This window comes from Schistocerca nitens, chromosome 1, assembly GCF_023898315.1.
Source record: "Schistocerca nitens isolate TAMUIC-IGC-003100 chromosome 1, iqSchNite1.1, whole genome shotgun sequence".
Lineage (NCBI taxonomy): Eukaryota > Metazoa > Arthropoda > Insecta > Orthoptera > Acrididae > Schistocerca > Schistocerca nitens.
Window position 1 is genome coordinate 530877831 of NC_064614.1, and position 26753 is coordinate 530904583.

General features: G+C 42.5%; 1 protein-coding gene across 1 annotated transcript in view; it reads right to left on the bottom strand.

Moving 5' to 3' along the window:
- Window positions 1–26753, bottom strand: part of LOC126259466 (ankyrin repeat domain-containing protein SOWAHA) — a 433101-nt gene that overhangs the window by 379917 nt on the left and 26431 nt on the right. Inside the window, exons 3-4 of the mRNA XM_049956333.1 lie at window positions 23401–23826; window positions 15553–15675 (exon numbers count right to left, since the gene is read on the bottom strand). Of these exons, the coding sequence (XP_049812290.1) occupies window positions 15553–15675; window positions 23401–23826 (549 nt within the window). The remainder of the gene's footprint in view (window positions 1–15552; window positions 15676–23400; window positions 23827–26753) is intronic.

A 26753-nucleotide genomic window follows, 5' to 3' on the forward strand; every position in this document is an offset into this window, starting at 1 on the left:
CAACAATATCGAGATCAGGGACTGTCGTGGCTAAGTGGAATGCAACAATCCATCCTTGTGCTCACAAAACCAGTCCTAGACGATACCTGTGTGAATAGAGGTCTGTCGTCTTGGAAAACAGCATCACCATCGGGAAACAAACGCTATACCATGGGATGGACGTCATCAGCCAAATTGGTCACATATACTTGGCAATAATACGACCTTGCAAAGTAATCATAGGGGCCACGGAATACCAGGATATGGCTGCCCATATCATCACCGGACCGCCGCCATGTGCCACTCTTGCGACGTGAGCTCGCCCAGAAGTTGGGAACAGTGTGAAACATGACTCATCCGACCAAATGACATTCTTCAATTGCTCCAGAATCCAGGCTTTATCGATGGCACCATGTTGTCCTCTTACGGGCATTCGCATCACTAAAAACTGATTTTGTAATTCCACTTCACCGTGCAATTCCCTCCTTATGGACTTTCCTTCACGGGGTTCGCGAGTCTGACATTCAGTTCTGCAATGACTTTTGCAGCTTTTGTCCTCTTATTTATCATTACATTACTTTTCAACGGCCGCCTGTCACGATCACTCAATATACTTTTTTGACAGTGTTGCGAATGTTGTTTTTTAGAATTCACGTTGGGTGGCACTGTTGGCCGAATACAGGGGAAAGTGGGCGTGGTTTATAGTGACGGAAGGTTTGTATTAAATTGTTGTCCAGATGCGATAATGCAGTGGACCGTGACGAGTGCTCATGTTGTGTTAAGTGTATTTCTCCAATTCCCACTCGATCATTGCAGTGCAGTGCCTTTCGTTTGCGATTTGCAGTACGCCCACGCGGACGTGTTCCTGGACGGCAATCAATTTTAAATTGGGTAAATGCTTTCAGAACAGGGGACGTGTCATCTGTACGAGGCCTGGGAGAAGCGTTACATCACCACAAAATGTCGAACGACTTAGAGCAGCAGTACTGCAACATCCGAAAAGCTCAGCTCGGAAACACGCACTTGCTCTTGGCATATTAAGACGTTCTCTACACCGGATTCTTCATAATGAACTCAATTTTCACCCATATAAAATTTGCGTGGCCCAGCAGTTGCCAGTACGGGATTATGTAACACGAAGAACGTCTTGTGGGGACATGCTTGCAACCATACCCCATGATGCAAATCTGTTCTTTTGTGATAAGCCACATTTTCACCTCAGTGGGTGTGTAAACAAACAGAATATGCGGTACTGGAGCGACATGAACCCCAGGCAAATTCACCAGAGACCCCTGCACTCAAACCGCGTCACTATGTGGTGCGCCATATCACGAGTAGGCATCATTCGCCATTACTTTTCCCAAGAAAACTGTCGAGCTGTAACTGTGAATTAGGATCATTATTTAACAATGTTTTCCAGCCGGCTCTCGAGGCAATGAAGTTACAGGATACCTGGCATCAACAGGACGGTGCCACTGCACACACAGCATTAACATGAGTTTTTTGAAGCAAACATTTCCTGCAAGGCTTGTCCCGTGGATGGGGGATCTAAACTTGCCCGCACGATTGCCGGACTTAGCCCCATGCGATTTCTTCTTTGGGTTTAGCTGAAGTCAAAGGTGTATTGCAACCGTCCCAACGCCCTGGAAGACCTACAGAACAATATCGAGGCTGAAACTGCAAGAATACCAGAAAACATGCTTGAACGGGTGCATGAGAATTTCAAAAAACGACAGCGGCAGTGTGTGGATTGTGAAAGTAGACATTTCCCAGATATACTGTTTAAACCAGAGACTCCCATTATTATCCAATATGAGAAAAATAAAAATGTAAGTTCCTAAGCGTTCATTATTTTTTTATTTCGATCCCAAATCAGCAATTTACCGCTCTCCAACCTGTACTTCTTCGCTTTCCTTGTACACGGTTTAAATCTTCGATACGGTGCCTCTTGGAAACACCAACACTTCGGCTATCTGGTTACACAAGCACATACCACGCTAGCATCAACAATTTGCCCACGTTCGAATTCACTTAGCTCGAACATAATGCACTCGCAACTACACAGAATATTGTTCTGACAACGACTGACATTTGCTATGCACTGAGCACATTGCAGAGGTACCGTTCGCGAACAAACACAACAATGCAATTTGCCTGCAACCTGCAGACTTGGCTATCAGCTGCATGTATGGTCAAGCACGCATTTCTCGAGGTGTTACCACCTTTTTGTCCATCCCCCTGTAAGTGGTCGCTGCAATTCGTATCTGTACACACTTTACTCCCAAATATTTCAATAACATGACTAAATCTAGTTGTGACTCATGAATCACATTTCCTGAGGACACCACATACTTTCCACGAAGCATGAGGATTTGTATTTCTCTACAGTGATAGATACCTGCATTCCTAAAAATAAGGCAGTACAGGGTACAAAACCGTTAAACTTCTCTTTTTAAATATTGTGGACGCCTCGCACATATTTCGTTCTGTATGTCGATATGAGACAAATGAGAACACCTTCAAACAAAATAAAAAGCATATTCGAACACAATGAATGAAAATTAAGCGTGCACTGACGTTATGTGATCTAACACGGTTATGCCGTAACAGGACTAAAAAGGATATTAACAGCCGTAAGTAAATACACACATTCAAACGTGCATAAAAAGCCTTCAGCAGCTTTGATTAATATAGTGTGAATCCAGTCTAAGTGGCCACGGAGAGAAGCGAAGTTTGGTCCTCCGAGGACGATTCCGCACGAGTCTCCAACTTGCTCCAATTATGGCAAACCCGCACCTGCTCCGAACAGCTCTGCTAATCGGGGGCTTGGCAGGAGCTGCCCCAGCCACCGCGACGGTAATCCGCTAAGCCATACAAATTAGCCTTAACGAGATGTAAGGACGAAGCAGCCGAGCTTTCAGTACGGAATTACTCCCAAAACTGGCATTAAAGGCTTTTATTGCCGCCGGTTCGACGAGCCTCAGCAAGATGGGACAAGAAACGCGAGTACACACACCCTCGGTTTCATCTCCACGGCTTCTACTGATCACCTCTCATAAGAGCATTCCAAATTTCTGTGGCAATTTTCTTATTGTGTGTTTTCATTTTCAATACATGCACAGATCTTTAGCAAATCGATATACGGAAAAAGAAAAAAAAAATTCTGCGTCACTCCCGTAAACTTATTTTGCCCACTACCGTTTCGATGATTAACCACCATCATCAGGTGGAAGGCGCCTTGTACATTGCTTTTGTTAGTGGAAAGCAATGGTAATTTTATGCACTAGCATGTGATGCGGACAAGAGGTTACGTTGTGATCTGCAAGAAGAGTACAGTCAGTTCCACAAGAAAGTGTACGCCATAATTTTAAATGTAACGTTCGTACCGACGTCTCTTTTGTGGTCTCGAATACGTAATTAGTGCGCTTTTGCACACTGTATAGATAAACAGTACGAGAGTTGAGTGTTTTGTTTTGTCCGTTGCAGTTTAAAATGAGTGCAAAATATCTGACGCGCCACTTATTTATATTTATATATTTAAGAAAACTGGGAGCTTCAAGATGATGATAATCCGAAACATCGCAGCCGTCTCTGTACAGCGTGGAAAGAAGACAATGGGCTGTCCATGACGGATTGGCCTGCAATGTATCCGGATGCAAATCCGATCGAAATTGTTTGGTCGTATATTAAGTTGAAGCTTAAAGGAAAGCCAATATATACTTTGAAGCAGCGGTCATATCGAATCAGAACGATATGGAGATTGTTAACGAGAGAAAATGCAGAAAATCTCATGAAATGCATGCCAAAAAGATGCCAAGATACAATCGATAATAGTAGCGATTTGATTAACTATCAGGTAATTGTTCAATTAGTAATAAGTGGTTCATGTAAACATATATTTAAAATAGTGTCTTTTAGTTCATACAGGTAACGGCGTACATTTTCTTTTGGAACTGACTTACGTGAAATTTGGCCGCATTTATGCCACATTCTGCCGCTGAATATCGAAACTGCTTCCCACTGATACTTGCAGTGTGGGAAGCATTTGCGATTTTCAGCTCCACTTACTCTTCTTGAAAAACACACGTTCATGCACAAAACTACCATTGCTTTCCATTAAAATAACCACGTAGAAGGTGCCTTCTGCCTGATGGTAACAGTCGACCATCGAATCATGTAGTGGATAAACAAATTTTCTTGAGTGACGCAGGATGATACGCCATTTAATTGACAGTCGCAGATCTCAAAACATAATTCATAAAGGATGTAACCGGGACGAACCGGTATAATTATTTCTGATGCCCATATTTCATACTAGGATTATTCAGACACAACTGCGGCATTTTCCGGATGAAAAAAAAAAAAAGGCTCTGAGCACTATGGGACTTAACATCTGAGGTCATCAGTCCCCTAGAACTTAGAACTACTTAAACCTAACTAACCTAAGGACATCACACACATCCATGCCCGAGGCAGGATTCGAACCTTCGACCGTAGCGATCGCGCGGCTCCAGACTGTAGCGCTTAGAATCGCTCGGCCACTCAGGCCGGCACACATTTACATTTTCCTACTATACGTCACCTTTTGAAACTGTGTTTTTTCACATCCAGTCAATGACGTTGTAACTGTGGTCGACATACTGAACGACCACACCTCTACAGTCATTAACATCATCACATGTCACCAAATCAAAAAATAATTGAGAGGCTATCTTTTTACCTTAGTTTATAGATTACTTCTCCACTTTCGTGGCGATACCTATCTAAAATTACAATTTCGATCATTTTAAATCTCGTGTTGAGTTAAGATGCTTACAGTATTCCTTTCTACAGAATAGCAGCAAGAATATTACATAGCTTACGTGTGCTGTTGCCGACTAATCAAACAATAGGGACAATATCAGTATTACTACACGACTAACTCTCCGTAAGCGAATGCGTGTCTCATTTCATAAGTCGCTGGAAATGAGCATTTTACAGAGTTTAACAAAATCTATTCTTCAGACATAATGAAAAACGAATGTAGCTAGATGGTTCAAATAGGAAGATGTGTTGAGAAACAATTGAGTTTTCTGTTCTGAAAAATGTTTACTTGATTTTTATCACACATACGAAACGTCGTTCGTATAAGCCCAAGGCGTAAAAATGCCTTTCTGAGAACGTATTGCATGGTCACAGCTAAAGCCAAGAAGCACTTATCTACGCCACGCCTACGACAAGTAGTTTTATGAGTGCCCGTTAATACTTTCAGAGAATTTATTGTAGTGGTTAATGATGCTGTCCACCTAGTAACTCCACTGAATCAACGCGTAATCATACTTGCCTCGCCTATAATGTTTCTTCCAACGCACATTCACTATTTAAATCATTAACTTTTTACTCTCTGATTACAGGCAATCGAAATGCGTAATTACTTTGTGGAGTAGATATACGAAGTTCATAGAGAATCGTTAATGGTGAAGTCAAGTGTAAAACCAAATAAACAGATATCCTGTGATGAAATTGTTGCTTTATACATTACAACCTTGGCACCATATTATTAGAGAAAACTTTAGATGATTATAGTCTGTTATCAGATCAAACAAGATGACTAACGAGTGATGAATCCTTCGAGGTAGAGAGCAACCAGGAGGCGCATTTGCCACAATATTTGTTCCAAGAAAATCTTGCGTTGATTTTATGAGCAGATGTCACTGAAAGGATGGCAGAGAAAAGAGCTGCTTATCACGCGTAAGGAGAACGAGGCATAACTTTCAGGAATCAACTTACATGTCTTAACGGGTGTGTGTGTGTGTGTGTGTGTGTGTGTGTGTGTGTGTGTGTGTGTGTGTGTGTGTGTAGGGGGGGGGGGGGGCGGGCGGCTATGTCGGAAGATTCAAGAAATATAAACGAACAGTTATAGTAGTGACTGCCCTAGAGAATAAGTACTTCAGAAAACCTCATAGGAAAAGTTGAGATAATGAAAGACACCTGGAGTGCGCCTGCGATCAGAAATATTGACAACAAAAATGCTACCGGTCCTAGGAACTGAAATTAATAACGGTTATCAACTGGTCGCTAAAGTCGTATGGCCATATTGTAAGTAGGCTACCTAGATGCAAGACTAGACGACTCAATTTGACACAGGCATTCATATTTTACTTTACAAAAACATAAGTTCACGTAACAACATAAACCACAAAACACATCAAATAACACAATCGCTGACATCTATTGCGGTGTCAGAGGGTACTGGATTACATTATATACGCGGTATGGCGGCTTTCCCCTCTTCCGTTACCAAGTTAGAATACTTTGAAATTATCGCCGCAGATGCACTAAAATTCCGTCAACGATCTTTATCAAAACCCCAATCTTCTGCAATGGGCTTATTTAAGGAACTAACCCAGCATTCGCCGGAATCACAACGGCAGGGAGGGCCTCGAGCCTCACTCCTACAACATTTGAGTACACTGTAATGACCAATATACGCCTTGGCTTCTCCGAGTCCATGCGTGTTGAGATGGATTCTTGGAAACGCACCTCCCAATAAGGGAAGAACTCAAGATCTAATACTGGTGCACAGTACATTTCCAGCTTGCCAGCTAAGTTCAGCATAGCAATTTACCGTCAGTTTGCAGACATTACGTTCCACGACGGCTTATTTTTAGACAAACTCCTTGTAAGACATAAGAAATGTTCCTGACAGTGACACACAATTCCAGTCACCACAAACTGATGCTGGAACTTCTCATCAATGGTATGTGAAACTTAAAGATCTCACTGTTCGTTGGTGATATATTCCAGCTAGAGTCGCATGACGAATTGTCTGCTGGGGAGAGTGAAGAGATTTTACATCAACATTTATAATCTGGAAATAACTGCGCAATGCATGACAGATGGTACTTCCCATTGCAGCACGTTACGGTTTCTTCCGTTTCCATTGACGTAGGAAGCGGGGAAGAGTAACTGCTTAAATGCCTTTGTGCGCTGCCTTGCCTTCACTGTCTCTGCGAGAACGACACGTACACTGTAGTATATTTCTAAATTCCTCACTTATATCTGGCACTTGAAACTGTGTAAGTACGCTTTCGCAGGGTAGTTTGCGTCTACCTTCAAGTGTCTGTCAGTTCAAGTTTTTACGATCTGTGTGACATTCTCCCAAGCGTCAAACAAACACGTAACAATTCGTGCTGCCCATCTTTGTACATGTTCGATATTCCCTATAAGTCCTAATAGGTACGGATCCCCAACACTGAAAACGTGAGCAATGTTATAGGATGAATGGCTCGTGTATTTTGTAAGTTACCTCCTTTGCAGATTGCACTTTTTCGGTATACTACCAATGATCCTAAGTATGCCGCCTGCTTTACCCATGGCTGAACACACGAATTAGTTTTACTTCAGGACTCTATAAATTATTACACACATATTTGTATGAGTTGACCGATTCCAGCTGTGACTCACTGATATTGCCATCTTCGTGCCACTTTGAAATCATATGAAGACTAGACTAAATATGTGCAGCTTTTGTTTTTACTGTTTTTTTTTAACGTACTTCATTACAAATAAATGCTTCACCAGCGATAAGTTTGAGGTTATTATAATCACTGCCTGTTCAAGTCATTAATATACAACATAAACAGGAATTGTGCCGACAAACTTCCCTGAGGGCTGAGGATGCTTCTAGTAGCATTTCTCTCTTCACTGTTCCATTCGCGAATGAAGTGCTGGCATAACGGCTGTCGATAAACCTCTGCAGGGGACGTATGACCACAGATGTCGAGTCCCATAGTGCTCAGAGCCATTTGAACCATTTGATAAACCTCTGCATTTCTCAGATTTTGATTTCCTTGCAGTGGATATTTCGGGAGACATATGTGGGATGAAGTAATACTGCCAGTCTTCTTGGAACGTACACTCGAGGAATTTCAACAGTAAACCTCTCTATGACACGTAAGGTTATCTTTTAGGGTCTGCCACTAGCGTTTGTTGAGCATCTCTGTAAAGTTCTCGTTCCTACACGAGTCCACGGTGAAACATGCCGCTCTTCTTTGGATCTCTTCTATTAACCCAACCTGGTAAGGGTCCCAGACTGATGAACAATACTTCAGACTCGTTTTTACAAGTGTTTGGGGAGCCATTTAATTCGAGGATGAATTCCATTTCCTCAAGATTCTCCCGTTTTTCCCGCGATTAGTTTTATGTGGTCACTCCACCATGGGTTGCTCCGGATGGTTACTCCCAAGTATCTTGCGGTTGCCACTGTTTCCAGTTTTTATCACCAATAATTTAATTAAACGTTGTCTTTTATCGGCGTTGTGTGTCAGCTGCTAGTTCCTGCACAAATTATCATAGATCCTCCGCAATTCGCAACACTCATGTTACGAGCAGCACTGTCTGTTAAGAAATTATTCTATAATTTGTACAGAAATCGTAATATTACACTTTTCTGTGGCACATCAGATATTAGTTTTCTATTTGCAGTCCACTCTCCAACAAAGGGCAATGTACTCGTCGTACCAGACAGAGAGCTGAATACATGGTTAGAATGTCACACACAAACTTACCTCATTTAAGGAACGTCGCTAAGGTATTTTACTGCACCAAAATATTTTAGAAAGTTTACGAACACAGGTCATCTCAATACACATCACCCGCGGAGAACGAGAGTTAGGTTGTGCATAGTTAATGATTTTAGAACCCACGCTGGTTCCCATAGAAATTTTCATTTTGTTCCGGTTACGTCATAATGTTAGAACTCTGGATTCCGGTACGTGGTAGAATTCTTACAAACAGAAGTGAGTGATATAGAAAACATAGTTCCTCAGACAAGTTCTTTTATATTTTATGTAGATGGATGTAACTTGAAATCTTTTCCAATCCAGGCAACAAGTTTCTGCTTCAAGGTACCTTGATTATTGTGGTAAATAATGGAGATTTACGAAACCATGGAGCATTTGTCTGAAAAACTGTTTCGATAAATTTTTTTTATCAACCGCGGTGAAACTATGATCACCAAGACTTTTTTCAGCGCCATAAAAACGTTGAAATCATAACTTGAGTGATGTGACTTCTGGCTGGATCTTGGAAGAGTGTCCCAATTAGTTACGGGAAGCGTGGGCCTATAAACGACCAGTAACATGGAGAGTAATTGGTGTGCACGGCATCGCTGGGAGTTTACATTTTAATGTCAACAATTTAACCAAGAAATACACCCGTGGACACCATGCTGTAATCGATAACTTTCGTTGCAGTGTAAAAAATTTTACAAACTGAGTATTAACGATACCGTTTTCCATCTTACGAGACAAATTTTCAATAAGACATTCTAGAGAATGAAACATTTTCAATTATTTCAGCTCAATAAATACACGCAAAAAAATGTTACTGCCTCCGGTTCCATACTACGAATTACGCGAATCCATGCGACCTTATTTCTAAAAAGTGTAAGTTTTATTACTTCCAAGCATGACCTCTGCTACTATATTTTCAAAAAAGCGTGCAATTTTCACTCGTCAATATCACAGATATACCACTTTTAAAACAGATTATTATATTATTACGCAACAATTGTTCATATGAAAATGTTAAGAAACGCAGCTACGAGAAATCGTTGTCAGTGTAGCATTTCTTACAATGACTCATTCCACTGTGTTGACTCAAGTCCACCACCATTTTCGTTCTACTTACAAATACAGACCACAATCGCTAATTCAGAACGAAGAAGACAGAACGATCCAGTAAACATTATGACGAACGAAGCTTTCAGAACACAGAACAGCATAGAACAATTACAAAGCAGAAACTGATAGTGGCTAACAAGCAGGAAGAAGTATACCGACACCAGTAAGAAACAGGCAATACAACTTTTTACGTAGTATAAAAGAATGAAATTAGTGGTACATATTTATTGTTGCAGGGAAGCCATAAAATGAAGCAGACAGCACTGAGTGAAATGTACAGATCAGACGAAATAACTATCATTCTAATTATTTTCAACAAGACGATAAAAGTTAGAGAAAAGAGCTGAAAGTCGGCGTACGTTGACAGTTGAGGTGTGAGAAATCATACTGTAAATAATAATGTCTATAGTCCACAAAACTAGTTTCTGTTAGAGCCAACGTAAGTTTCGAAACTTCACATACATCAATATGACTATACAAGATAGAGATGAACACGTAATTCAATAGCTAACGCAAGAACACGAGGTATAAAATATTTTTACACTTACTTTCGAACCGACTCTGTACGTTTTAGTCTTTTCATACGACTGCTCGCATATTTTTTCACTGTTCTTCTGTTTCTTAAAATGACGTGTCGCATACGTGACTACACGTGGCTGATCATTAACAATGGGTGAAGTGTTGATATATACGTCGCAAAGATTATGGCCTGACCAGCAGATATACATCCTTCGGTTTATTTTTTAAAGCGATCGTACTATAAAAGTTTTCTTTGTCCTCATTGAGCTACTGTATTATGATTGCAATGCCTTATTTTTCTCTCTTTTGTAATGGGGTTAATTTACAGTTAATAATAACAGCGCAAAAGTTATCGAAAACTTTAGCAGGATATTCTGCTTGTAGTCACCGCCTTCCCTATTTTTCCTGACTTCTTGCCGGCGCGAGAATAACCAACTTAATCGAGCTCCGTAATTCAAAAATGGTTCAAATGGCTCTGAGCACTATGCGACTTAACTTCTGAGGTCATCAGTCGCCTAGAACTTAGAACTAATTAAACCTAACTAACCTAAGGACATCACACACATCCATGCCCGAGGCAGGATTCGAACCTGCGACCGTAGCGGCTCCTCTAGCACATTATAATTATTACGAAAACATTATTGTGTGTATAGTTGCAAATTTAACGAACTGGTACTACCAGATTTTCCTGTATGTTCTGGGATAAAACAAATGATGTCGTGTCACGAGAATGAGAAAGGTTTTCACGATAGACTTCTATTCATCGTCTCCTTTGCCTTCAGATCGTGTTTTGGAACATTTACCCTCTAAGAATTACACTGGACTGTATATACTAAATTTGCAATTCGTTTCGGTGATCTTTAGCAACTTACTTGATTTAGGTAACAAAATTAAGCTTAAAAGAAGTATGATAAAGGCAAAACGGTGGCCTTCTTTTGAGTGGACGGTTGGATACCATCATCATCATCATCATCATCATCATTTAAGACTGATTATGCCTTTCAGCGTTCAGTCTGGAGCATAGCCCCCTTATACAGTTCCTCCATGATCCCCTATTCAGTGCTAACATTGGTGCCTCTTCTGATGTTAAACCTATTACTTCAAAATCATTCTTAACCGAATCCAGGTACCTTCTCCTCGGTCTGCCCCGACTCCTCCTACCCTCTACTGCTGAATCCATGAGTCTCTTGGGTAACCTTGCTTCTCCCATGCGTGTAACATGACCCCACCATCTAAGCCTGTTCGCCCTGACTGCTACATCTATAGAGTTCATTCCCAGTTTTTCTTTGATTTCCTCATTGTGGACACCCTCCTGCCATTGTTCCCATCTACTAGTACCTGCAATCATCCTAGCTACTTTCATATCCGTAACCTCAACCTTGTTGATAAGGTAACCTGAATCCACCCAGCTTTCGCTCCCATACAACAAAGTTGGTCGAAAGATTGAACGGTGCACAGATAACTTAGTCTTGGTACTGACTTCCTTCTTGCAGAAGAGAGTAGATCGTAGCTGAGCGCTCACTGCATTAGCTTTGCTACACCTCGCTTCCAGTTCTTTCACTATGTTGCCATCCTGTGAGAATATGCATCCTAAGTACTTGAAACCGTCCACCTGTTCTAACTTTGTTCCTCCTATTTGGCACTCAATCCGTTTATATTTCTTTCCCACTGACATTACTTTCGTTTTGGAGATGCTAATCTTCATACCATAGTCCTTACATTTCTGATCTAGCTCTGAGATATTACTTTGCAAACTTTCAATCGAATCTGCCATCACAACTAAGTCATCCGCATATGCAAGACTGCTTATTTTGTGTTCAAATATCTTAATCTCACCCAGTCAGTCTATTGTTTTCAAGATATGATCCATAAATAATATGAACAACAGTGGAGACAGGTTGCAGCCTTGTCTTACCCCTGAAACTACTCTGAACCATGAACTCAATTTACCGTCAACTCTAACTGCTGCCTGACTATCCATGTAAAGACCTTTAATTGCTTGCAAAAGTTTACCTCCTATTCCATAATCTTGTAGAACAGACAATAACTTCCTCCTAGGAACCCGGTCATATGCCTTTTCTAGATCTATAAAGCATAGATACAATTCCCTGTTCCACTTATAACACTTCTCCATTATTTGCCGTAAGCTAAAGATCTGGTCCTGACAACCTCTAAGAGGCCTAAACCCACACTGATTTTCATCCAATTGGTCCTCAACTAATACTCGCACTTTCCTTTCAACAATACCTGAGAATATTTTACCCACAACGCTGATTAAAGAGATACCTCTGTAGTTGTTACAATCTTTTCTGTTTCCATGTTTAAAGATTGGTGTGATTACTGCTTTTGTCCAGTCTGATGGAACCTGTCCCAACTCCCAGGCCATTTCAATTATCCTGTGTAGCCATTTAAGACCTGACATTCCACTGTATTTTATGAGTTCCGACTCAATTTCATCCACCCCAGCCGCTTTATTGCACTGCAATCTATTGACCATTTTTTCCACTTCCTCAAATGTGATCCTATTTCCATCATCATTCCTATCCCATTCTACCTAGAAATCTGAAACATTACTGATCGCATTTTCACCTACATTGAGCAACTCTTCAAAATATTCCCTCCATCTGCCCAAGGCATCCACAGGATTAACCAGCAGTTTTCCTGACTTGTCCAAAATACTTGTCATTTCCTTCTTACCTCCCTTTCGAAGACTGCTAATTACACTCCAGAATGGTTTTCCAGCAGCTTGACCCAAAGTCTCCAAACTGTTTCCAAAGTCTTCCCAAGATTTCTTCTTGGATGCTGCAATTATCTGTTTGGCTTTGTTTCTTTCTTCAACATAACTTTATCTGTCCACCTGAGTTCTAGCGTGTAGCCATTTTTGATATGCCTTCTTTTTCCTTTTACATGCTGCCTTGACTGTGTCATTCCACCAAGCTGTTTGCTTCATCCTACCTTTACACGGTACTGTTCCAAGACATTCTTTAGCCGCTTCTAGTACTGACTCCCTGTACCTTGTCCATTCCTTTTCCAATGACTGTAACTGACTACATTCAACTAACTGGTACCTTTCTGAGATCGCTGTTATGTACTTGTGCCTGATTTCCTTATCCTGAAGTTTCTCCACTCTTATCCTCCTACATATGGACCTGACCTCCTGCACTTTCGGCCTCACAATCCCAATTTCACTGCAGATTAAATAATGATCAGTGTCATCAAAGAATCCCCTGAATACACGTGTGTCCCTCACAGCCTTCCTGAACTCCTGATCTGTTATTATATAGTCAATGACAGATCTGGTTCCCCTGCCTTCCCAAGTATACCGGTGAATGTTCTTATGTTTAAAAAAGGAGTTTGTGATTACTAAGCCCATACTGGCACAGAAATTCAAGAGTTGTTTCCCGTTCCTGTTGGCCTCCATATCCTCTCCAAATTTACCCATAACCTTTTCATACCCTTCTGTTCGATTTCCAATCCTGGCGTTAAAATCACCCATGAGCAAAACACTGTGCTTGTCCTTTACTCTAACAACTACATCAGTGAGTGCCTCATAAAAACTATCCATCTTATGTTGATCTGTCCCTTCACAATGCGAATATACTGACACAATCCTAATTTTCTTGCTAGACACTGTCAAATCTATCCACATCAGTCGTTCGTTTACATACCTTATTGCAACTACGCTGGGTTCCATTTCTTTCCTGGTGTACAGCCCTGCACCCCATTGTGCTATTCCTGCTTTGACTCCTGACAGGTAGACCTTGTATTCTCCCACTTCCTCTTCTTTCTCACCCCTTACCCGAATGTCACTAACAGCTAAAACGTCCAGCCCCATCTTACTTGCAGCCTCTGCCAGCTCTACCTTCTTCCCAGAGTAGCCCACATTGATATTAATAGCTCCCCATCTCGGCCAGCCGGAGTGGCCGTGCGGTTCTAGGCGCTACAGTTTGGAACCGCGAGACCGCTCCGGTCGCAGGTTCGAATCCTGCCTCGGGCATGGATGTGTGTGATGTCCTTAGGTTAGTTAGGTTTAATTAGTTCTAAGTTCTAGGCGACTGATGACCTTAGAAGTTAAGTCGCATAGTGCTCAGAGCCATTTGAGCCATAGCTCCCCATCTCATTACCATTTGTTTGCCAAATCGTATCTTAGGAGTCCCTGGTTTGTCACTTAGAGGTGGGACTCCGTCACCTCCAAAGGTCCGAGGCATTTTGCTCTGATTGTTGCCAGCATCATATTTGAAGTACCAGGGAAGCAGGTTGCTAGCCTTACTTGCCCCGAGTCCCATTGGGTTTTACCCCTAACGGCTGAGGGACTAACCGGTGGATTTGGTAGTCTTTGCCGTATGAGCACAAAGGTGACCACGACTCAGAATATGTCCAAGATGCCCAACCTTATTCCAAAGTAACTGGTATCCCGACTGTCGGGACCACTTACTTGGCCACTCATACGTTGCCCGTGGTTCATGAACTAGGACATGACTACAGGAACCCACACCATGGTTCATGGTTGGATACCACTGGTAAAAAATTACTGTCAGTTTGTCGGGTACACAAAAGACTCCGAATTTTTTTCGCAAAACCCCAAGTAAATGTGGGAAACGTCAACTAAATATGGAGACATACGTGAGCAGCTGGAGCGGAGTATCCCGCCATATTTTAAACAAAAACGCTATAGAACGTCTGACTACATTATTTTGGGCCTTCCTATCTTTGCAACCGTACGTTTATCGTAACATGATACTTTTCTGGCTTCAGTTGTTACGCTAAAATCACGCTGAATCGGTTTCGATTCCAGCATAGTTGTTATGGAGTCACAATGACGTACGCTTTCGCAAGTAATTACTGAAACAGAAGATATTTTCACATTTCGACTCCAGCGTGGGATGTTTACACAAATCAAACGAAAACCACAGACAACCTCGTAAGTAAAATTTACATCTACATCAATACTCCGCACGCCATCTGACGGTGTGTAGCGGAGAGTACTTCTGGTACCACTATCTGAATCCTCCCTTCCCTGTTCCCTTTGCGAATGATGTTTGAGAAGAATGACTCTTCGGAAACCTCTGGGTTATCTCTAATTTCTCGAAGCTCTAACAAAAACTAATATTCTAGACATTTTAGACTGTATTATCATTTACGTAATGGATGCCGTTAATACGTTAACCGGCACACGTCCGCTAGGCAGACAGAGCCGTTAGTCGTTTTAGAGAAGAGAATGCAGCACAAGACAAGCGACAGCGACTAGGCCGAGATGGTCACGTGACTGCTCGGTCGGCTAACAGAGGAAGGAAGGCAGGCAAGGCAGCGTGAGATGAGAAGCAGGCAGACAGAGGACAGGGCGCGGAAGACGTGCCACCGCCACCGGCGCTCTTAGCCCGCCACTTACCCGCTCGGGCTTCTTCTTGGCCGGCTGCGCCTGCGCCCTGTGCAGGTCCACCTCGGTGGCCAGCCTGTTGAAAACCTGAGTGCGCTCCTTCACGCTCAGCTGTTCCGGAGGATCGCCAGCGTCCTAGTCCAACAACCACACACGTCTGTAAACTACTTGCTTTTGGGCACGCACGGCGGCATGCAGCAGGGATCGAATGAGAGGAAATTCAACCAAACGGCCGTTTCTGACTGCACTGACCGCCAATCTTGCCACTTCTCAAGAAGGTCAATATCTTGACAGAGAGACAAAATATACATTTCAGAAATAGTTGTTGAAAACGAAAGCATAATCGAAAACAACTGCATATGTAAGACAGCAGTCACCAACTTGGACATCGGCGCACACGTTATGCTCACACCATGCGACGAGACCTATTACATCGTTAAAGAAAAGAAGAAAACCAGCTATGCATTAAACGCAGATTAGCCAACGAAGCCAAAGTTATTTGTATCATGCGATTATTAGGCAAATTTTATTTGTATAAGAACACACAGGATTCACATTCAGCATTCCTCAGCGTTATAAGAAGCAGAAACACTTTTCAGTCAACCGAGACTTCGGGCAAAATATTCTATAGTAAATACCTACCGTCCACACATTTTCCACGTACTTCTCACTGATGGCGAAACCTAGCAAGACAGTTACTTCCCAATCATGCGTGCGGATAAAAGAAGCTCTACTAAGACTAAACCATTTAAGTAACTGCAATCCCAGTTCATCAAGTAACCTTATGAATAGATGTTCTTACTAGTGAACAGGAAAACGCAGCACAAGTTTTTCTGAACCGCCTCAAAAATGAGAAAAACGAATTTTGTCCCATATCGTTGGTTTCAACTGCCACGCAAAGAAATAACAACTGAATGAAATTTACCATATTCCTCGTTCAACAAGTCGTGTCACTGGATACCGGCTAATGAATCTTCATGGTATTTACAGTACTCCTAAGAGTCATCAGGCCGATTCTGTCTTGTGTTTCGGTAGATATCTGCAATTTCGTTTTTGCGTTTTGTAGCTGCAGTCAGCCCAAACAAATACTGCTCATCACGTCTTTCATGTGACGTCCTGTGACGACGGAGAGGATTGGTTTGTTTCAAGCTATAAATAAATAAATAAATTTAAGCGGAATTTTACGTGCCCATTCGATACAGCGGTCCCAAATTAGTCTAGTACGATATTCATTCCATCGACATGTATTAACAAGGACGGGAAAACACGATGAATAACAAGTACCCCAGCAGACACAGCACCGGCCTGGCCCACGCTGACTGCTACTGCCGTGCAGCACCGCTGCTCATTCGCTACTGGTGACTACCGGTTATATTGTGTTTTACTGTTCCCGTTATAATACAGGGCGAGTCAAAAGTCCTTGGACACCTTCATAAGTTGGAAGATTAAAGGGAAAATTGAAATGTGATGATGGGAACATACGTTTGACTTGGGGCCGCAACTTTTGGAGTGAATGTCATCCATGGCCGCCATATTGAAATCCGCCATTTTGGATTCAAGTCTTTTTTTTTTTTTAATGGGAAGGGGGGTGTATGACACATCAAATAACACTCGCTTGAGATCTGGAATTGAGTGGTGTAATTTGTTTTTGTCTATGTTGTACAGTTTAAAAGTTATTAATGAGGTTGCGGCGACTACAGTTGTGCACTGCACGGGATGGACAACACGTAGAACATGTGTTGTAGCAGTCGGTATGAAGATAATTTCCCAACTTTGAACATTAGTAACCTCTAAACTGTACAAGATAGACAAAAACAAATTACACACAAAAAAAAAGACTTGAATCTAAAATGGCGGATTTCAAGATAGCGGCCATAAATGACATTCATTCCAAAAGTTGCGGCCCCACATCAAACCTATGATCCCATCATCACATTTCAATTTTCCCTTTAATCTTCCAACTTATGAAGTTGTCAACGGGCTTTTGACTCACCCTGTATACATAGATGGAACGAATGCGGAACTAGACTAATTTCGTACCGCTCTATCAATGGGCACGTAAAACTGCTTTAAAAATAATTTTACTTGTAGCTGGAAACAAACCGCTGTTTTCCGTCGACACTGGGCGTCTTATGAAACACGTGATGAGCACTCTTTGTTTGGGCTGACTGCAGCTACACAATGCAGAAACGAAATTGCACATATCTGTCAAAACACCAGAGAAAATGCACCTCACGATTCTTAGAAGGGACACCCATTATAGATTACGACTAATATGCAAACGGTACCTCGATTACGTTTATTTCGCTCTCCTCTTTCCTGTTTCATCAGTTAACGATACCGAACTTTTAAATAAACGTGGCGCTATTCATTCACGTATGTCATACGTAATGCTTATATTTCAGAAAATATCCCTGTCGTAAAATACTTCCAGTTCAGAATTGCGAAGAAACCATATGCTGAGACTGAAACACAGTTCGTCAAACTGTTTGGTTAACAAATTACTTCCATTAATAGAAGAGTATCCCCTGACTAGCACATTCAATGAAGCCTACGAATTTCGATCATCACGGCTTCACGAGGAAAGCACGCAAGGATATAACATGAAACTTTGATACTCATCTACCTGGAGTCTTTCTAGCCAAAAGCTGTACGTTCTCTACCTTCTGATCGCAAAATAAATTTTAATTGCATCAAGACGTGGATATAGCGGATTCCAAATACGGACTTTTTTAATCGCAGGTAGGACTTTAAATTTTTTCTGTGCAAAATACATTAGTCAAAGCAGCAACATTTTCAACAAATATCTGAAACATTGTATCTACCAAATTAAGCGGTAAAAATTTTTCATTTGTTCCTTTAAAGCATGCTTAATTTGTAGTAATGCCCTCAAATGACGCACTGTAATTTTGTTTAGTAACCGTTTTGATTTTTCGTTTCTTATAGGAAAAAGAAGGACGTAGAGTCCTAGAACCACAAGGTATAATAACTTTTCCTATTTGTCGATGATGAAAACACTGACCTTCTTACACAACATACAATAAAATAGAAGTTGTGTGTCTGACACGTATGTTTACGCCTTCACCAAATGTACGTGGTGTTTGAGGAGGAAGAGTTATGGTTTGATAGTATGGACAGTACTCAACGGAAATATCACAAAAGACGTTAGCTCTTCCGTCAATGTTTTCCGACTTGCAGCTGTTTGAAACTCACCGCCTTTGCCACGTTGATCATTTGAATGCGCACTTCACATGAGGGTAGCGACAGTCTCCATGAGTCGTTTATCAGTTAATGTGATTCTTTTGGCACAGTAAATGGAAGATGTTCATTTAACGACCAAATCTGATGCACTCTCGAAAGGACTAAGTCTCTGCACATTCCTCATGATATAGAGCACAGAACTTCAGCTAACCGTAGCCTTGGTGTTGGGCAGGAATCGGCGACGCTGGCACAGGGCCAAAGTCATACAGTCTTTTACCATTAGGTTTCTCCGTCCTTGGACTGCGTGAAGACAGCAGGACTCGCGAAAAAATATGCAAACCAAATATTAATTGCTCGCTTGACTTTGACATGTTGGTGCTTACGCTAGCAGCTTTTAACATCAGTTATGGAGGAATAGTGGCAATAAAACACGTAAAGTGACGAATATATTTTGAGGATTCAGCCTTGGGGGAAAATATTATTTTTTTCTCTCTTCATCCTACATTGGTGGTTACAATTCATAATCAGAGAGTTTCTCATTATTTTGCAACCAAATGTGATGTCCTAGTGAAACAAAGAGAGGTCCTCTAACGATAGTGTAACCTCACGATATATAAACGAGAGGCGCTCAATAAGTAATGCAACATTTTTTTTTAGAAGATTGATTTTATTCAGGGTTCCAATGCACCACTTTATTCCCCATTCTTTTGGTTACAAAACCCTATTTTTCAGCATAGTCTCCGTTCATTGCGACGACCTTACGCCACATTACTTGTAAGGCCTGTATGCCCGCATGGTTCCACACTACTAGTCTACGTTGGAGCCAACCGTCTCGCTACATCAATAAAATTGTCACGATCAGCCTCGTAAGCCGCAAGCAATTCCGCACAGATTGCCCATCGTTGCTCTTTATGGTCGCTGTTATGCGGCGAGGAATCCGGCGGACACAGACCTTTGAGTATCCCAACTGGTAGACTACACTGTGTCAGCGAGAAAGTCCGCACGCTCCAACACTGCAGGAGTCACAGCTGTGTGCGGCCGGCCGGCACGCCGGAGATTGGACAGGTTTGCGCGATATTGCTGCGATGATGACTGTCCCTTCGCCCAACGACTCACCGTGCTTTTGTTCATCGATAGGTCCCGGTAGAAACGCCTATGAATATCTGAGATGCTCTGGCTTTCCGCCAAAAGAAACTCAATGGCAGCTCTCTGCTTCAAAAGCACCTCCGTTACAGACGCCAAGGCTACGTATACTAGAGCCACCAATCGGAACTTCATGAAACTAGACTAAAGTTTGAATATTACACGACGTCACACAAAAAATTTACGCATTTTTTCAGCTGAAATTGGCCAAGGAAAAAACTGTGTTGCATTACTTATTGAATACCCCTCGTATTTTCTTTCCTATTCCATTCCTGTATTAAGAAAGGGACTGTCTGTATGACTTTGTATGCACTGTATTGAGTAAGAAAAGGACTGTCTGTATGACTTCGTATGCACTGTAAACGCCCCTTATCTTTTTCTCATGATCCCTACGACAGATACACGGCGAGGACAGTACAATGGTCGCATTCTTCTTCGAAGATACATTCTTCAAATTTACCCAACTGGGTTTCGCCTTTCTCTCAAAGTTCCCCATTTAAGTTACACTTCCGCATGGGCTGTGCCGATCTGTTACAATCCTAGCACGGCGTCTCTGTATTGTCCGATATCTGTTGCCGTGCCCACTTGGTAAGGACGCCAAACACTAGATCAACACTCCCTCAATGGTCGCATTAACATCTATGCGATTTCCTTTAGAGATGCACTACATTTTCTCATAAACCTTCCAATAAATCATGCAAGTCCTCCATTCGTTTCACTAACACTTATCTTATGTAATAACTTATTTCATGTAGTTTCTAAGCCTTTAATTACAGGTATATGTAGGGTGAAAAATGAAAACTGTTTTACTCCAGGAAGAATCATCAAAACATACTTTTGGTCCAACAAATAGGGACGCAAAATACGACGGGCTGTTTCGAAATATAGTTCCACCGGGCACGAAATGGAAACTACAGTGAAAATCCGATGAAGATCTGCATAGGTGTGTTGCACACTGTCTCTAGTACGACCACTGGTCGCGTCACGCCCTGGTGAGAGATTTCGCCCGATGTCTTGCAGCCAACATAACATATCATGCGTATCCTTCTTCTCGGCTGCACACTGCAATGAGAACGAAGATGTTTGTACAGCGTTTTCGATGGGAAGTGTTTGATCACCCACAATACAGCACTTAATTGGCTCCCCCTGAGTTTCACCTCTGCTCACATGAACCGCTGCCTATAAAGACAATATTTTGACACATTTGTACAACGAGCTGCAGACCAGCGTAGAGAATTGGCGGGAAGCACACATGGCTGCCTCCTATGACGAGAGTACTGGGAAGTTGGTACTATGCTACGACAAATGTCTGAGTCGGAGCGGTGACCGTGTAGAGAAGTTGTAAGAAAATGAAACGCCTGCAACCGTCCTTATGATCTTATTTATCGTGTAACTGTGATGTCAGCAATCCAACCACCAAGTTGTCAGTTGATGGTTGGAATGCCGACATCACAGTTACAGAAAGTCTGCGTAAACCAGTTATGTTGGCACTGATCAGCGTGTAGTGGATCGTGACAACCCCTTCAGCATCAACTAAGGCCTGAAGGTGACGCAATGAAGCGCCGAAAACATTAGCTACACCACAAATAAGGTCATAAGGACGGCTGTAGGCGTTTCATTTTCTTACAATAGTGAACGACTGTGGTCCCCAAGACCTCAGTCAAAAGGATGGACATACAAAAGCTTGATGTAGAGAAGTAGCTGGAAGGTGTGGCTAACTGTCGCAAATAAAAATTTCTTGATTTTCACAGCGGTTTCCATTTCGCGACCGATCGGATCTTACTTTCCGAACAGCCCTCGTAGTTAGTTACTACACTACTGGACATTAAAATTGCTACACTACGAAAATGACGTGTTACAGACGCGAAATTTAACGGAAAGGAAGAAGATGCTGTGACATACAAATGATTAGCTTCTCAGAGAAATCACACAAGGTTGGCGCCGGTGTCAACACCTACAACGTGCTGACATGAGGAAACTTTCCAACCGATTTCTCATACACAAACAGCAGTTGACCGGCGTTGCCTGGTGAAACGTTGTTGTGATGCCTCGTGTAACGAGGAGAAATGCATACCATCACGTTTCCGATTTTGATAAAGATCGGATTGTAGCCTATCGCGACTGCGGTTTATCATATCGCGACACTGCTGCTCGCGTTGGTCGAGATCCAATGACTGTTAGCAGAATATGGAATCGGTGGGTTCAGGAGGGTAATACGGAACGCCTTGCTGGATCACAACTGCCTCGTATCACTAGCAGTCGAGATAACAGGCATCTTATCCACATGGCTGTAACGGGTCGTGCAGCCACGTCTCGATCCCTGAGTCAACAGGCGGGGACGGTTGCAAGACAACAACCATCTGCACGAACAGTTCGACGACGTTTGCAGCAGCATGGACTATCAGCTCGGAGACCATGGCAGCGCTTACCCTTGACGCTCTATCACAGACAGGAGCGCCTGCGCTGGTGTACTCAACGACGAACCTGGGTGAACGAATGGTCATTTTTTCGGATGAATCCAGGTTCTGTTTACAGCATCATGTTTGGCGACATCGCGGTGAACGCGCATTGGAAGCGTGTATTCGTCATCGCCATACTGGCGTATCAGCCAGCGTGATGGTATGGGGTGCCATTGGTTACAAGTCTCTGTCACCTCTTGTTCGCATTGACGGCACTTTGAACAGTGGACGTTACATTTCAGACGTGTTACGACCCGTGGCTCTACCCTTCATTCGATCCCTGCGAAACCCTACATTTCAGCAGGATAAAGCACGACCGCATGTTGCAGGTCCTGTACGGGCCTTTCTGGATAAAGCAAATGTTCGACTGCCCTGGCCAGCACATTCCTCAGATCTCTCACCAATTGAAAACGTCTGGTCAATGGTGGCCGAGCAACTGGCTCTTCACAATACGCCAGTCACTACTATTGATGAACTATGGTATCGTGTTGAAGCTGCATGGGCCGCTGTACGTGTACACGCCATCCAAGCTCTGTTTGACTCAATGCACAGACGTATCAAGGCCGTTATTACGGCCAGAGGTGATTGTTCTGGGTACTGATTTCTCAGGATCTATGCACCCAAATTGCGTGAAAATGTAATCACATGTCAGTTCTAGTATAATATATTTGTCCAATGAATACCCGTTTATCATCTGCATTTCTTCTTGGTGTAGCAATTTTAATGGCCAGTAGTGTATAAAGAAAAATTACCCAAAAAGGAAAGTAAAACAACGATTTGTTGACTCACTAGCATCTGCACCGTTCCCATTGCTGACAGTCTCAAACAGCTGTACCTCAGAACACATTGTGACAGATCATATGCTTATGATTTTATGATTTTCTTCCCTTGAGAATGATCCATATCACGCCTTATGCTGGTTTGCTTCTCAATCGCCGAGCAAGGTGCTAGTGATTATTCTGGTTACTTGGAGTATTCCGGTGACACTGAACACAATGAAATGTGGTTTCAGGTCCCACTACATTGGATGAAAGGGCAAAATAGGAGGAAGACTCACCTCCTTGCCAGCTGGTTCAGCTCCCGCAGCCTTTGGGCGCTTGGTGACGTCGATGTTCTCCTTGTTCTCGGTTCTGATCCTGTCGCTGCTTTTGCGGCGCGGGGGCACCGGGGGCGTGGGCTCGGGTGCAGCGGGTTCGCCGCCACCCTGTAACTGCGGCGGAGCAGCAGGAGGGGGCGGTTCGCGGTACTGTGGAGACGGCGGCTGGGGACTGGCGCCCAGCGTCGGGGGAGGCCGGTACGGCGGCGGCTGGCGCGACGGCGACGCCAGGGACTCGCTGGACACGTACTGCAAGCCGCCCGGACTGCTCACCATCGACTCCACGGACGGAGAAGGCGACGGAGATGGCGAGGGAGAGGCGTAGCCCCCAGGACTCACCGCTCCGGTGATACGGTGTTTCTTCTTCAGGATCAGGTACTTCTCCCCCTGAAAGCGAAATAAGCCTCTCTGCATTCCAAGGGGTCTCCTTCCCTGGTCTGGTTTTAACGTGAATATTTGTTGTTGTTGTTGTTGTTGTTGTTGTCTTCAGTCCTGAAACTGGTTTGATGCAGCTCTCCATGCTACTCTATCCTGTGCAAGTTTCTTCATCTCCCAGTACTTACTGCAACCTACATCCTTCTGAATCTGCTTAGTTTATTCATCTCTTGGTCTCCCTCTACGATTTTTACCCTCCACGCTGCCCTCCAATGCTAAATTTGTGATCCCTTTATGCCTCAGAACATGTCCTACCAACCGATCCCTTCTTCTTGTCAAGTTGTGCCACAAACTCCTCTTCTCCCCAATTCTATTCAATACCTCCTCATTAGTTATGTGATATACCCATCTAATCTTCAGCATTCTTCTGTAGCACCACATTTCGAAAGCTTCTATTCTCTTCTTGTCTAAACTATTTATCGTCCATGTTTCACTTCCATACATGGCTACACTCCATACAAAAACTTTCAGAAACGACTTCCTGACACTTAAATCTATACTCGATGTTAACAAATTTCTCTTCTTCAGAAACGCTTTCCTTGTCATTGCCAGTCTACATTTTATATCCTCTCTACTTCGACCATCATCAGTTATTTTGCTCCCCAAATAGCAAAACTCCTTTACTACTTTAAGTGTCTCATTTCCTAATCTAATTCCCTCAGCATCACGCGAATTAATTCGACTATATTCAATTATCCTCGTTTTGCTTTTGCTGATGTTCATCTTATATCCTCCTTTCAAGACACTGTCCATTCCGTTCAACTGCTCTTCCAAGTCCTTTGCTGTCTTTGACAGAATTACAATGTCATCGGTGAACCTCAACGATTTTATTTCTTCTCCATGGATTTTAATACCTACCCCAAATTTTTCTTTTGTTTGCTTTTCTGATTGCTCAATATACAGATATAGGCTGGGACACTCAGATGTTTAGGACGGGTGGTAGGGACAGAGCATCGAGTGACATTATACTGAGTGCACTATCCGAAAATTACCTCGAGCAATTAAACAGAGAACCGACGCGTGGAGATAACATGTTGGACCTACTGATAACAAACAGACCCGAACTTTTCGACTCTTTATGTGCAGAACAGGGAATCAGTGATCATAAGGCCGTTGCAGCATCCCTGAGTATGGAAGTTAATAGGAATACAAAAAAAAGGAAGAAAGGTTTATCTGTTTAGTAAAAGTAATAGAAGGCAGATTTCAGACTACCTAACAGATCAAAACGAAAATTTCTGTTCCGACATTGACAATGTTGAGTGTTTATGGAAAAAGTTCAAGGCAATCGTAAAATGCGTTTTAGACAGGTACGTGCCGAGTAAAACTGTGAGGGACGGGAAAAACCCACCGTGGTACAACAACAAAGTTGGAAACTACTACAACCCTGTCTCACTCCCTTCCCAACCACTGCTTCCCTTTCATGCCCCTCGACTCTCATAACTGCCATCTGGTTTCTGTACGTGAATATTTACCCTTTGAAAATCTAAAAGGTAATACAGATAAAATTATGGCGTCAAAGGTTATCTGCAACTTATACAAAAACCAGACTGCTGTAAGAGGAGGCGAAGGACGTGGAAGGGCAGGAGTAGATGAAATGTAGGGTTGTAGCCTAACCCCAATATTATTCAATATGTCCACTGAGCAAGTGGATACGAAAGCGACAATCAAGAAGAGAATTTAATTTCATGGGAAAAGAATAGGATGACTGTGTTTTGGCTATGATACTCTAATACTGTCAGAGATAGCAAAGAACTTGGAAGGGGAAATGAATAGAACGGGCAGTCTCTTGAAAAGATATTATAAGGTGAATATCAAGGAAAGTACAACAAGGATAATGCAATGTAGTTGAATTAAATAACACAATACATAGGGAATTAGATTAAGAAATGAGACATTACAATTATTAGACGAGTTCCACTATTTGACCAGAAAAATAAATGCTGACAACCAAAACAGAGAGAATATAAAATGCAGGCTAGAATCAGCAAGAAAAGAATTTCTGAGAAAAAAAAAGACATTGTTGACGTCCAACAGAAACTTATATGTTACGAAGTCTTTTCTGAAGGTATTTGTCTGGAGTTTAGCCATCTGAGGAAGTAGACTGTGGATGATGAACAATTCAGATAATAAGACACCAAAAGCTTTTAGAAGGAGAGATTGATAATGAGGTGGTACTGAATCAAAATGTAGAGAAAAGAAATTTCTGTTACAACTTGACTACAAGAAGCCAACAGCTTTATTCTACATCTACATCTACATTTATACTCCGCAAGCCACCCAACGGTGTGTGGCGGAGGGCACTTTACGTGCCACTGTCATTACCTCCCTTTCCTGTTCCAGTCGCGTATGGTTCGCGGGAAGAACGACTGTCTGAAAGCCTCCGTGCGCGCTCTAATCTCTCTAATTTTACATTCGTGATCTCCTCGGGAGCTATAAGTAGGGGGAAGCAATATATTCGATACCTCATCCAGAAACGCACCCTCTCGAAACCTGGCGAGCAAGCTACACCGCGATGCAGAGCGCCTCTCTTGCAGAGTCTGCCACTTGAGTTTATTAAACATCTCCGTAACGCTATCACGGTTACCAAATAACCCTGTGACGAAACGCGCCGCTCTTCTTTGGATCTTCTCTATCTCCTCCGTCAACCCGATCTGGTACGGATCCCACACTGACGAGCAATACTCAAGTATAGGTCGAACGAGTGTTTTGTAAGCCACCTCCTTTGTTGATGGACTACATTTTCTAAGCACTCTCCCAATGAATCTCAACCTGGTACGCGCCTTACCAACAATTAATTTTATATGATCATTCCACTTCAAATCGTTCCGCACGCATACTCCCAGATATTTTACAGAAGTAACTGCTACCAGTGTTTGTTC